Genomic DNA, 14,437 nt, shown 5'->3' with positions numbered 1-14,437 from the left:
AACTTGTCATTCTAGGCATGTTTGAGCTCTTGTTTCTTCAGGTTTAAATTAGGTGTGTAAATTACGATTCAAGATAGTGCCTTCCATATTTGATAGGTTAAAGACTGACCTCTAATATCCTTTCTACTTGCTTTTTTCATTTGAATGATCAAAAGAAATTGGATAATAAGAATTCCTGTTCTGTCTTGCTTGCTTATCTACTCTTGCTGTTTGTCTTACTCTTCAAGATTTTCAGACCAGATTTGTTAAACTGGGAAAAAAGAAGAAAATGATGGAAAGCCATGCTGAAACAGTTGGAAATAATGAACAAAAGATTCCCCATTCAGATTTCCAGTCTGGTATTTGATTAAATATGTGTTAGCTCTGTTTCCTTTAGAAAATCCTTTTTACGTAGTCCATTTGACCCTAATGTTCTTATAAAAGCAAGCTGCCAGTTACTTCTTTTGTCATTTCCATTTGCTCTTCCTGAGCAAGTCTTGTAAACTTTTGTTCTGTCGTCGTTGCCTACAGTGATGCAGGAGGATAGACTGTGTTAAGCGTCAGCCGGTAGCGGGGGGGGGGGGGAAATTGTGAAAATCTAAAAGTTCAATATCATTAGTAAAGTAATATACAGAAAATCTCTTAAGTTTTCTGTATTTCCAACGGAAGAAGTATTAGTGTTTTCTGTTCTATGTGTATAAGCGCAACGCCTCCAGTTAGACAAGTGTTCTGTGTATTTGCTGTTGATGCGCTTCTGTTCCCTCTGCTGAGCAGTAGGCTGCTGTGTGCATGCTGCCCCTGGAATGGGAACACTGAGGTAGATGTAATGGTGACAAATTAAGTTGTTTTATCTAATTTGCAGGGTGATTTTTAGTTAATGTATCTTTAGATTCAGCATTGTATATGAAGTCATTTTTAATGCTATCCGAAGAGAATAAGAGTTATAACTTTTGCTCTATGAAATATTTTTTGTGTAAGTGACATCAGTGATTAACGTAGCAGGTACTAGGTTGAATGTGACTTTGGTTTGAAAGTCAAGCAGATCCAATAATATTTTGGAGAACCATGACAAAGAAATATTTGGCACTTGGTCTTTAGAGTAACGTTGATGGCTCCTTAGCCTATAGAACGTTTCCCTTATGTTAGCTTTCTAGAGAGTACGTGCTGTCCTGTTTTCAGAAGCCTCATTCCCATAGAAGAATTGTAAAGCATCTCGGTCTGAGAGCTAGATTCAGTGTTAGTGTTTATTTCTCAAACTAGGCTTAACGTTTGGAATATGAGCAATAGGAAGAATTTGGCAATTACGTTTTAAATTGTCGTTTTTAAATGGTAATCTACTGTTTGCATTATTTTTCATGAAAGGCAAGCTGTCAACCTTTTTAGTTTGCCAGTAAATGTGGCAGAATAAAAAACTGCCACGTGAGCGATACCTCACTGGACTTGGACATTGGTCAAGGGAATAAAGGACACATGCATTCGATCAGGAAGAGTTTCATACCTCTTCTCTTTCTCTCTTTCAGCTCGCATCTAGCTCATCAGCTTCCTCAGTCATCTTGCGTATTTCTGAGCTGTGTTAGCTTCTGGTCACGTCTTCCCATCGTCCTGTTTCTAGGTAGCAGCAGTAGTGGGCTAGATTCCCTGGGCACCCTTTGCTCTCTCCCATGTCAAGGCAGATTCAGAAGGCCTGTAACTAAGACCTTGCTCTGAATTGGCCAATTTGGAGGCCTCCTGCCCTCCCGACTTTGAAGGTTGGACAGTGAAAAGCCTCATGCCGTGCAGCTGGCTAGCGTAACGCAGGTAAAGCGTGTACTGTGAATACCATCTAGGGCCCAGGAGGAAGCAGTTTTCGGCAGAGGTACTATTATCTGGAATTAAATTCCACTAATGTGAATGGAAGGTGTTTGATTTCAGTGGCAATTAAGGAAGCCCTAACAAGAGTTTAAGCAAGTGATATGCAGTTCTTGTAAATGACAGTGATAGAGACGGTAGTAATTCACATTTTATCTACCTAAATTTTTCTGCTTTTATTTGAACCGACCTAGATGCTTTCTTTGAACACTTTTAGTACAGAATTTTTTATTGTTGCAGTAGTTGTATCAGTATTAGTTTTCTTTGTCTTCAGATAATACATTGAACTCCCAGAATAACGTATTTAAACACAAGGTATTTATGGAGTAAGAAGTCATTTATCTTTTTTAAAAAAACTTATCACTTCTGAGAATGACTTTTAAAGTCTTGGATATAGCTACAAAGTTGTAGATAATTCAATTTACAAGAAACTGGATTGTATTGCTTATTCAGAAGTGGTCATCTGAATTCTCACATCTTATTTTTCTCCTTATTCCCTGTCCATTGTATACAAATACTCCTAAATGTTTTGTATACACTTAAAAGTAGTTCCCCCTAAACCTTCTTCCAGTGCGTCTCGCAGCAAGGCTTTGTCCAAATTCAAAATGTTGGAGAAATTTCATATGGACAAGAAAGATGCGTATTTAAACGAAGAAGGAAACCTCACTTCTGACAGTCCAGACAATTCTGAGGGTAACAAACTTACTGTACCTTTTTTAATACGACAAAATTCAAATTGCTAAATTCTGAAAACCCTGGCCAAGTTAAGGGGAAAAAGCTACCTTTTAAACAGGTATTTGTTGTCATAACTGAATGTTTGGGTTCTTTTGTATTCATATTCTTGAACTTTTATCTGCAAACTGTGATGGTTGGAAAGATCTTTCTGAGTGAAACTCAGGCTCTTATTTTAATTGATTTCAAGGAGCAGGACTTTAAGGAAGAATACAATATATGCTGAGCCTTGCAAAATATTACAGTAATTGACAATGTGAAGATATGGGCAGTGAAATCTTTGGAAGCTGCTCCTTCAAGAACTTCTTTTCGTAATAAGTAACAAATATCCCAGTAAAATAAACCACTCTAGCAAGTCCCTCAGAAGTCAGTAGGACAGTTCTAATAGCCAAAAAACACAGTGAAAATATAGATTCTACAGTCCATCCGAGTCGATATTTTTTCCAAGTTAGATGGATTTCTCAGAGTACACATTGAGCAAGGCTGGTTAAAATCGTTCCTGCCTTCATTAGCAACAGTAGTATCCTTTGTAATGTGCGCGTAGAAGAGCGTATATGGGAATTAGGAGTGGCTGGGTTGAGCTGGGTGAAGAACGACTTTTTGTTTTCAGATTGTTGTGGGAGATGCTTTTCTAAAAAGCTCTGGTCTGATCTGAACTGGAAAAAATTACTTAAAAATATTAGATAGCATGTAAATCCCATGGAACCTTCAAAGATCAATGAAATTCAGTGTCAGAAAGCTCACTGAGATGATTTAAATAAAATAACTCACGAAAATGCCCTCCTTCCTTCTCTCTGCTTCCTCCCTCCAAAAAAAAAATTATTCTATCAGAATTTCTAGCTGGCTTTCATACTGTGTTGTATTCCCATCTGCTTTCTTGTAAATCTTATGTAGAAGGGCAGTGCCAGCTAGTCTTAGACTCTGCTAATATATTCCTATTTAAAAATAGGTTCAGTGGGATTCTGGCTGATTGGAAGTTCTAAAATAAACTTTTGATCCAGCTGAGAACAGACTCCTGTTTGCTGTCTTTATAACTTCTGCTGGAAATGAAGAGAAAAGAATTATTTCTGCTTTTTCACTTCTTACAGCACTTTGAGTTTCTGTTTTACACTGAAAACTATAATAGCAAAGTGTTTTTTATTTAGGAATTAGCTTTGTATAGATGCAAAGCTTGAACCTAAGTCTTTGACTTTAACTTTTAACGTAATAGGAGAGTCAGAGCTCTGTACAGGGGGAAAGAAGCTAACGTTGGATACAGCAACGTGCAAGTCACTTACAAGGTGTAAAATGGTATGCACCTAGGCTGCCGATACGATGTGTAAGGGACTTTGGCATTGCAAGGCAAGAAACAAACTATTCTGCTGCTTAGCAAGTAGGCTCTTAAAATCGGAATGCACGTGCTAAGCAGTGGCCGTTAGGGAAAAATGAGGAGAAAATGTGTTGCGACTTTTAACCTTGCCCTCACTTTTTAGTACAGCAAGGAGAGGGCCCTCCGTTATTAAGATAAAGGCAAAAAAAGCATTTGTTTAAAGGAACCGAGTTGGACTTGTACTTAACGATAGAAGAGAAAGTAGTTGTGCTCCATGTATGTAACAGCTTTGAGGTAAAGTGCTTGACCAGCATGTGGAAGACTCGTTTAGTTTCCTTCACGTGAAGGATTCCTGATGTGTGCATCTCCTGCAATCGCTTGCCACCAAGAAATGCGTTTTTGTTAGTATCTGCACCCCTCCTGATACATTTTGCACAAGGACGCAGCTTCGATGTAAACATCGTTTGGCAGAGAGCGAGAGCAAGTCTGAGTGCATTTTACTGACAGGAGATTCATCTTGGAGAAGACAAACATGGTTTCTGCTCCCTCCTGTGAGAACTGTTAAATCATTTTATTAGTCGTTGGATAAAATGCACGAACAGCTTTTCTTCCAGCCATTCTCCTAAGAGCCCCTCTAAAGAATCTAAGCCTAAAAGTGTGTGTTCTAGGGACAAGCAAAAGGGACTTGGTACTGTTTATTTAACTGGTAATTTACTGCAGTACTTAGTTTTTAGTTTTTCCTAAAGGAAGTCTTTAATGCAGTGTTCTGACTGAGAGTAGAATCCTTACACAAAGTTATTTACTAAGGTAATAATAGTCTTGCAACAAGGAAATCATCTTAATAGAAGCAACTGCACGTTGTAATTTGGAAAAGCTGAAGTTACATGTTTGTAATTTTGGTTACGTTTTTTAAATACTTCCTTGAAGTATTTAATTTGCATTCAAACAAGAAATATTGATTTATATACAGGGTTTCTCTGTGTGATTGTCTTCAAGTCAGTTTTCCCAAATGTTATGTTTTCCCCATGCTAAACTTCAGGCTTCTGTGCAAATACGGAGGTTAAAAATAAAACGTATGTAACAGTAATTAAAAAGACTATAATTAAGCAGGGGATACATGTCTCATAGGAGAAACAAAAGTTAGGTGAATGTGATTTGTGAGACTGTCATCTAAAAACTATTTATATGACACTTCAGTCTTTTAGTCATGTTCCAGAACCCCTAGCCTTAATCTCGTTTTGCACCTGCAAAGATGTACAGTCAGCAATATCGCAGCTGTTTTTCTAGGAATGCTTGGAAGCAACGGGAGCTTTGTCAAGCTACAGAAGACTTCACAGCCTGTGGGCGACGTTGATGAGAATACGCACGCAGAAAACGTACCCTTTCAGAAAAGTACTGGGGTTTCTGTCTCCTTAAGTCGAGACAGCCTGGAGACAAACGGTGAGAACGGAGAGCAACCATTTCATGAGGTTAGCTAGACCTAGGCAAGTTATTACAAACCATTTTCATTAACGTGTTGGAAGCCGGGATTCTTCACTTCTATCCGTTGCATCTAGTGAACTGATGGCTCCTGATGCTTCCTGGTGATATTTGATACTCCTAATATTTTATGAGCTGTATCTAGCGGTAGTTAATTATTTTGACTGTTCCCTGTAGATGTACTATACAGTCATGATTAGTTTGTTTTGTGTTTTGAAATCTAGATTCACTTGTAGCTTCTGGGCCTAATCAAAGTATGGTGGGAGCTGGATTGGATACCTTGGAAGAGCAAGAAGAAAAAGAAATATTCTTTGCCAAACTTGAACAAGAAGCATCGTCTACTATTGATTATTCAAGATTAAATAAAGAGCTGGATTCCAATGATTCTGTAATACTAGCACCATTTGTACGGTAATTAGAGTGAAGAAAAGTAACAGGCTCTTATTCATGGGCATGTGTGATTTGGAGATTTGAATGCCATGGTCACTGAGACTTTTATGGGACAAGATCCGGTATGATTGCAGTCGGTAAAGCCACTTTTCCTGTAACACAGGACAGAAGCGAGCTTAATAAATAAGAGACAGGAGTAAGGTGAGAGCACGACTCTTTGAATGAACATGCCTACGTAGCTTTGTGCACAACTCGATAATTTCAAGTTAATGTGACATTTATTCTTAACTCTTTTTAATTACACCTTATAATTATCTACCGGTAATAACTGGGTAGTAGATCAGGAGGAATTCTGTACCCCTGAAGGCATGATGTAACGAAGGAATCTGGAAGAACAATATAAAATAGTCTTCACAGACTAGGGCAATCCATCTGTAATCAGTAAATAAGTTCAGACAAGAATCTGTAAGAATAATGGACAAATGGACGGTTCAGGCTGCCGTCACTAGAAAAGATTAAAAGTGTAAAGGAAAATTCCAACATGAGAGTATTTGGAGGGTCAGAGTTCTGGAGTGTTTTAACTGAGGACGAAAACTTTAGCTTTAGTGGAAAAGGAGAGATAAAGGAGAGATTTTTGGAAACAGAACAACGGGGTCAGAAGTGAACGTGTGATGAAGCTTCCTTTGAGATGTAAGGGAGAACGCAGAGAGGAGAAGGCTTTAGGAGTTGCTTTGACAATTTTAACTATGGATAGTTATAAAAACATCAGTACTTCTTTTAATCACTACTGATGTTATGTGCCTTTTTTTTTTCCTACGTTTTGATATGATGGAAAAACTCAATTTTTTAATTTTATTGCTAATTTTAAAAAAAATCAATGTTTTATGGGCTAAAAAATATTTTTTTGCTGTCTAGGAAGGGACAGTAATATTTTAATTTTATTTCTCTCAGAAATGAAACAACTGAAAAAGGAGAAGAGGAATCCGCACATGAAGAAAAATCTGGTAATGCTATCTTTTTAAATCACACACTTGAAATTTCTTGCATATTTTTACCATGTGTATGCTAAGACTTGGGAGAACTTCATTAAACTGAATAACAAAAATGAAAGCTGAGGCATAGTGCTCCAGTCAAAGTGCAGAGTCTTCAGAAAATTTCATAGCAGGGCAGCAGAGGATACACCATGGTGGGGTGCAATTTAAAGGCCTGGAAAGGGGAAATCACACCGCAATCTCATAGGTTAATCTCTACTCTGTGTTGCCTTTGGAACTAGTCCGGAAACTTTACTCTTCCTAGGTTTCAGATTGACAGAACAGTAGCATATCCTCGCTGAACTTCTGATTTTTCTGAAGTTTTCTATTCCGAGTAATATCTAAACCAGTTGACTTCTGTTTCCATATCACCTTGACCATTGTGGTGACACTGTATCTGAATGCTAATGTAATTTTCACAGTAATGACTTGCATTTGTCTGCAGCTCTTATATATTTTTGTCTGCTTTTGTATTATGACTGTGCAGCTGGTGTGAAGAGAGAGGGTTGTGTTTGGGTGGGTTTGGGTTTTTTTTGTGTGTGGAATATCTTTTTAATCTATTGACTAACGTATGAAAGACAAACAGTAAAAAAAAAAAAAAAAAAAAAGCTGTCCAACAAAAACTGAAGAAAAATTACCATGTTGTTGAAATACCTCTTAATGTTTGGGTTTTTTCCTAGTATTTTAACTCTATCATCTTTCTTATTTTTTTTCCCCCTGTTTTCATGCCTAGGTTTAATTTCTGTATTCTGCAGTATTACTCTACCTGATCTTCTTTTCCCAGTTTTCCTCGTCCTTTTTTTCCTCTGTACTGTTCACATGCTGCACTTATCTCATCGCCCTTCTGTCTTTCATTTGTCCTCTCTCCTTATTCCACTCTTCCCTCTTAATATACGGTAAAGAGTTTATTCTCGTAATTTTAAGAAACAAATTGTCTTTTCAAAATTATAAATTAAGCTGAATTTTTGAGAGATCTTATTGTCAGTCTTGAGTTTCCCAAACATTAAAAGATTATATTTCTAAACTTTAATCGCAGGAAATCTTTTCTCCATGAAATCTGATTACTGTGTAGATGACTAGTGATCCTGATAGTTGCAGCAGAAATACCACAGCAATTTTGTAACTTTCTTCTAAACAAAACAGTTGCAATGAGATTGTTGTAGTCAGTGTTGTGAAACTGACACTTCTGATTTTTAGGAAAACATTTTCATTTCTAGTAAGTACCTGAAATTACTAACTTTGTGTAGTTAGTGGGGTCTGGGTTTTTTTTTGCCTTGCTAAACTGCTATTTCATGAATTATAAGTGAAATTAGTAAAAATACATGCTCAGGAGTGGTATAAGCACCATGGATGTCTAAGTCAGTGCAAGAAAGCTATTTTACATGCTGAGGTTTTTTTTCTTATGTGAACACCCTGATCAAACTTCTCACAGTCCAAAACCTAAGAGAATGCTGAAACAGTGGCTCTTTGTAATATAGCGTTTACACGTGCATTAGAAAGACAATGTGTCAATTGTTTTCCTCCTGTATTTTGACACCAAGGTGCTATAAGCTAGTGTTGGGCAATGCTTCCAGGTTTAAGGGTTACAGACATGGAAGCCAGAGAACATGGGAGCTGAGTGGGGGAGAGGTCAAGGATTTAGGTAACTGTAGGAAAAGCATTTGGCTTATTTGCAACATTCCTTTTCTGGTATGTTTGGGTTTTAAATAATACTAACTCTTGAGAGTGGCTGTTTGGCCACTGAAGCTAGTCAGAGGGAGCAAAGCTGCAGATTCAGAGCCTAAAAACTGCTGGATGGGTCAAGACAGGCATACAGAGTACCCGCATTGGGGGGAAATTGCATCATTTCTCCCCAAAGTGAGAGTGACTGAACAAAATGGGTCAATGCAAGGAGGTCATGAGGGCTTGGAGGTATGATATATCAGACCATAAGACAAATTTTATTTGAATTTGGAGATGGCGTGTGTGACTTTTACTGTGGTTTTCGTACCTCGCACAACCTCAAAACCTTTCTGTTGCCTTTACGAAAGGAGTAGTAGCAGCAGTAGCTGTTTTTAGTGGAGGGACTGGAGAACAAGAGGAAATAGCTTTCCCTTTTATTGCTTTATCATCTTTAAGTATTCACTCTATTTGATGCTTTATTTTACCCTTCAGGCAGCTACAGTGAAGATTTTGAAGAGGAGACAGATGTTAATCCTGCCTTTAAAACTGAAGGAAGTCAGGTAAATCAGAACATGAAATCATAAGTTGATTTAAACTTAATTAGGTATAACTTTCCTGGGACTGTATTGTTCTGTTAAGAGCATATACTTCCCAGTGATCTGATACTGAAAGAATCAAGTTCTTCACAGGGCTGCCAGCTTACTCATCCTTTGCATTAAGAACTGGAGGCAGTATCACAGAAACAAGGAGCTCTGACTGGAGCCTCAGGATGGGAGTGATTAATCTCTTGCTTTGGAGCTAGTGAGGTGGTATCTATACCAGCAAGTGGTACAGCCTAATAGAAGCGGATCTGTAGGGAGAAAGAGTTGGGACAGAGGACCTGATATTTACACTGTGAGAGCTTTGGGGATATTACTACAGACTAGCTTAGTCTGGTCTTTTGCAGTGGATGCCCCTCAGTGACTGGAGACATCGAGAGAGGGATGTCAGAGTACAGGATGTTGAGGACCTGCTGGCATCCCAAGCAGAGTTTTAGAGACATGCGGATTCTTGGAGCGCTAAAAGCTGCATTAGTTCTTAGTTTTTGGACCAACTTTTAAACTTTGTTGAGGAAATATTTTTTTCTGGAAATTCAAAAAGTAATACTACTTTTTTCTTCTTTAGGAACCAAACACTGGCATGCTGGCTAAAGGTAAAATACAAACTTTAATCATTAGGAGAATACTAACTACCTTGTTGAAACTTTTATCTGATTTTATTACTTCGATTATTTTTTTTTTCCCCTTCTAATTTTATTGTGTTCTACTGAAAGTCCGTTGCCTGAAGTGGTTAAAAATAAATCTGCATGTCAGCACTTCGTGGTAATCATCAATGTAGTTTTTTGTTTTATTACATCTAGTCAGTATTCAGATTTGATGCCTGCAGTCAGAGTTCCTGCCATTAATGGCATCAGAATAATCTGTATAACACTCTTCCGGGATTAGAGCATCAAGATGAGCGTTGATATGCTCCTGCTTCCACTGTAGACAAAGTATAAATGAGAGAACTTTAACCTTAATCTTCTTGCTTTTAGTTGTATTACTTGATTCACAAGATTCAACTACAGAAATTCAGAAGGCTACTGAAACATCAGATGTAGCTCTAGGTGAGCGTTACCTGCCTCAAGAAATTACGGGAATTGAAATGAATGAAACAGGTAAGGTTGCTTTTTTAAAAAAAAAAAAAAAAAATACTTTAGCCACAGATGGCTCTGGAGTATTAGCAATGTGAAATAAGGTCATTTATTTTTAGATTGTTAGTAAAAATTAAACACTCTGTGTTCACTGAAAAATCTTGAGGAGGAAATATTTCAGGGAAAATCAGTATTTCTGTAGGCTGCCAGAAAGATACCCTTTCACCCTTAGTTGCCATAAGTGTTTCTTTTGACACTGCAATCTGTACATGACTTGAATGCGGTTTCCCTCTCTTCTTGACCATGGCCAAAACTCTGCTTTGACAGCATTGAACACTATTGTAAAATGAACTAGTGTATTAAGATCAATTTGAGAAGGTACCCCATTTACATCCAGAGTGTGACTCTGATGGCATCTATTAAAATAATGGTCTCATATGCTGTTAGTTTTAGTAATGAGGATGTATTTGTAAACAAATGCGTGCAAGCTGTAGATGAGACAGTCTCAGGTACTGTAGCATGTATGGATTAACAAGACAACTGCCATAATTTATGGTAGAAATTAGATCTTTGTTGTTATTGTTATTTTTTTTCTCAGCATTGAAAATGTTATTCTCACCTGATAATAGACAAAGCTAGTAACTGAAATATGGACTCCAATGAGTTGCTGCTTCCCAAAACAGAAAATTCTATAGTATCTCTTATGAGCCTGCATTTTTTGCAGGCTCTTCCTATGGACAAACTACCAGCGACATTGAAGCACTACACCAGGCATATCATCACATCGATCAGTCTTTGGGAGACACTGATGAGCCAAAAGTGCATGCTTCTGCAACGGCAGTCTCAGAATGTTTAGTGCAAAGTGTTTCACAGAATAATGACATCTATTCAAAAAATATGTCAACTACTGAATCAGGTAAATGTCTTGAAGGAAGACAAAGCTGTGATTTCCCAGCTATTTTCTCATAGTCTTCTATCTAGGTTAAAAAGAGCTCCAGTACTTCTGATTACATTGCTAAGGAACCGCAGAGGAGAAGCAGGAACGTGCTCAGATCTGGCTTTCTCACGTAAAAAATATAGCTTTTACAAACTGGGGGGGGGGGGTGGGGGTGTGATGATGGAATGGGTATCAAACAGAAAATGTTGAAACTAAACCAAGCAAATCATTCATATTCAATACATTGATTCCATTCTCTGTATTAGATGAAAATTGAAAAAATGGTATATATTCTGCAAGCATGTAAAATGAGTGCGTGTTTCAGTAATGACAGTCTCAGAATGGTTAGAAGGAAGATACGTATGGTACAAGGATGTAAAATGAGTGAAGGACTGATATCTTTAATATTCTGTTTATTAAATATCTTTATTAGCCTTTTACAAATGCATTTTATAAGATGTTTAATTTATTCTATTATTTTGCCCTTATTAGATTTACCTACTGTAGAAGAATTCATGAAACCGATTAAAGGAGATTCATGTAATGCCAGAGGTTTTGAAATGGAGCCTGAAAGGTATTTATTTCAGAATATATGTTTTAAGGATTGTAATAACTGAAGTCCATTAACTATTTGTGAACAACAGCTTACTAAATCACTCATCTGTCTTTTTGCCTAATTAAATTCTGAAATTTTGTTATATTTTACACTGACATGTTATGGTGCTTGTGGTGACTTGTAAAATGAATATACAGTATAATTCGTTTAGATCAGACTTTCTCAAACAACTTTGTGATAAGCAGCAACGGTGGCAGCAATGTCCTGTCTGTCAAATCATTTGGAAGAGTGTCCTCTCTACGGTCCTACTGCAGCTAGGATCTCTGCATTCCCAGCCTGCAGCTGATATCAGGGGCTCATGAACAGAATCAGATATTCCCCGTATTGGGAATTCAGGCCACATCCTCGCCTAGCTCTCCAACTCCCACAGTCTGAGAAGTGATCGCTTTCGCTTCCTCTGCTCCCTGTGACTCTCTGCTAACCTGTGCTCCGTACCGCTTTCTGTTGTGCTCCAGCTCTTACGTCTAGAGCGCAGGCCCTGGAACTGTCAGATACAGGTTATGCTTCGCAAATGAGTTTTGGGAGTTTAACATGCAGTTCCACCCAGCAGAAGTTACCATTCATTGTTGTACTAGCATTAGTTGTCTGCTTGCAGGTGTTCACCTTGTAACCCAGTTCAATACCCACAAAAGCAGTCACTGCTGGGAAATGATTCTCATTCCACATTGTGTGAGTGAGTCTTTAGCCTGGTCTTTTTTCCTTTTTAACTGAATTAGACAGAAGATTGTTCTTAAAAATAGCTAGTGCCTCTTTCAAATTCAAACAGTCTTTGAATTACAGATCATACCTAAAGGGAAAATTGCCCTTTTTTCTAGAGCAATAGAAATGCAAAGGGCAGAAGTCTTGTTATGCATGACTTGATTCCTTTCTTTTGTAGTCCTGTAAAACCGACAGGCAGCCCAGCAGGTGAGCTGGTCAACCATTTGCCATTTAGAGGGCGTCAGCAGAACACAATTTGGGAGACAAGCTTGTCTGAAAAATTTAACAGAGAAGAGAGCCTCTATCCTCAGACGGCTGTGAATGAAGATGGCCTTCAGAGGGTGACTGAGAAAGAAGTTGAGACCGATGAAATACAGCCTGGCTCACTGAGAGAAAAGAGAGCACAGGACTCTCTGCTTTCACAACAGGACAACAAAAACAATCAGGTAAATAGCGTCAAACAGATTTTTATTGTATGGAAACATATTTAAAATACGTTTTTCAGAGCACCTATCGTTTGCGGATTACACTCCTAGGCTCAGGAGTTGAGAAACTGTATTTTTCTTAAAAACCCTCAAGTTACCTTTGCTGCTGTTAGAGGTAGCCAAATCCAGTGGAATTTGGGACCAAAGGGATTCATCCTGCCCCAGCCCAGTACAGCCGAGGCTGATGCTGCTCTGTCTCCTCGACTCAGGCTAAGGTAGCAAGGCTGAGTATGTATTCCCATGCGAGGAGGGGAGCTTCTGTGAACACGCACAGGCCCCAAACAGAGTATAGGGGGCTCGTGTGAACATACAGAGGCTCAGAATGGAGAGTACACACCCATAGAGGATAGCTGGCAGTGGAGTTCAGTAGGAATACAGGATAGACTGCAGTGATCAAGGGTAGGCCTCAGCCAGGTAAGCGTACTGACCAGCAGCCTCTTTACATGTGAACAGCTTCTTTTATCCCCTTTTTCCTTTAGTTTCCCCACAGTTGTTTCTCCCTGATCAACCTTTTAGTCCCTCCCTTTCCCTAACTGTCCCATAAGTTTTGCACATTCTCACAGTCCCCTCGAAGCATCCCATAAGCAGGCTTGCACAGTCCCCAAATTCTCTTCCCCCTGAATTTCGTAAGCCCCACGCAGCTTTAGGCGATCACCCCTTCAGTTTGCAAAGCGTTGCAGGGAGAACGCTTATTTGGCTGACTCATCGCAGTGGCTTTGTCACCAGGGACAGCAGGCTAAGCCTTCTCCTTTGATGGTCTTAAGAGCTGTGTGCACTGTTTTCACTGATCCAGGTTAAGAGGTGTCCTCTGCCTCTCACTGTTCCTCTGATCCTTGCTGTGTCTCTGTATTCACTGTGATTAGTCACATAACCTGACAGCTAATGATCCTGTAGTAGATTGCCACTTCCCGGAACGTTTGAACAAGTATTTTGTATTGGTTTGTGTTATGCCTACTCCTGAAGTAGGAAAGGGTAAAAAGTTCTGCAAAATAACTTACTGTTCGTTTGATTAAAAATGAATTTTGTCCTCGTGCTTTTTCTGCTGCTCCGGAGTCTTACTGTTGTGTAATCCTAGTAACTGGTTCTATATTCTGTTTTGTTAGTGAAAGTTACATTCAGACCACACCAAAAACTAAATTTGTTTTTTAAAAAGTATGCTTTGTTGCAGGCACTTCAGTCTCATTCCTTGAAGAATGAAAGACTAGAATCAGTGACAACTAAACAAATGTTGTACAAGAATATCCCAAGTACAGCACCTTTGCATAAAAAGAAATCTTCACATGGTCCTCATGGATTGGTTAGGAGTTCTGGATATGGGAAGTCCAGTTCACTTTCCAAACAGTCTTTTCCAGCTAGTGAAAAGAAAACACTGAGAGAAACTTTCAAAAAGATCGATGTGAAAGCCAAAAGTCCAGCAGGTAAAGCAAGATTTGCAGTCTAGCCACCGCATGAGAGACTTTCCTACCGTTCACCAGTAGGACCGGAACAATAGGAAAAGCTGTTGTTCAGGAATAAGTTTCTACACATTACATTTTTCATGCTAGTAAAAGCAAAGATTGCTAACGCTTCTATATGATGCTGTAATTCCTCTTCTCAGC

The 14,437-nt window shown here is 38.6% G+C and overlaps 1 protein-coding gene across 11 annotated transcripts in view; it reads left to right on the top strand.

Moving 5' to 3' along the window:
* The window catches only part of CEP162 (centrosomal protein 162), a 51,369-nt gene that overhangs the window by 10,321 nt on the left and 26,611 nt on the right, over positions 1-14,437 (top strand). For 5 of the 11 annotated variants that reach the window (XR_011140128.1, XM_068937675.1, XM_068937681.1 and 2 more), the window contains exons 5-14: positions 5,156-5,308; positions 5,572-5,758; positions 6,689-6,741; positions 8,923-8,990; positions 9,595-9,622; positions 10,004-10,126; positions 10,827-11,018; positions 11,532-11,613; positions 12,533-12,800; positions 13,993-14,257. Coding sequence is in view for 10 of the 11 variants with exons in the window: in XM_068937675.1 (XP_068793776.1) it covers positions 5,156-5,308; positions 5,572-5,758; positions 6,689-6,741; positions 8,923-8,990; positions 9,595-9,622; positions 10,004-10,126; positions 10,827-11,018; positions 11,532-11,613; positions 12,533-12,800; positions 13,993-14,257 (1,419 nt within the window). In the remaining variant the exon portion in view is untranslated. Of the gene's footprint in view, positions 1-2,233; positions 2,521-5,155; positions 5,309-5,571; positions 5,759-6,688; positions 6,742-8,922; positions 8,991-9,594; positions 9,623-10,003; positions 10,127-10,826; positions 11,019-11,531; positions 11,614-12,532; positions 12,801-13,992; positions 14,258-14,437 lie in introns of those variants that run through there. The other 6 variants (XM_068937676.1, XM_068937679.1, XM_068937678.1 and 3 more) reach the window with 3 other exon arrangements.

This window comes from Struthio camelus, chromosome 3 (genome assembly GCF_040807025.1).
Source record: "Struthio camelus isolate bStrCam1 chromosome 3, bStrCam1.hap1, whole genome shotgun sequence".
Taxonomy (NCBI): domain Eukaryota; kingdom Metazoa; phylum Chordata; class Aves; order Struthioniformes; family Struthionidae; genus Struthio; species Struthio camelus.
This window is presented reverse-complemented; position numbering and strand designations above follow the sequence as displayed.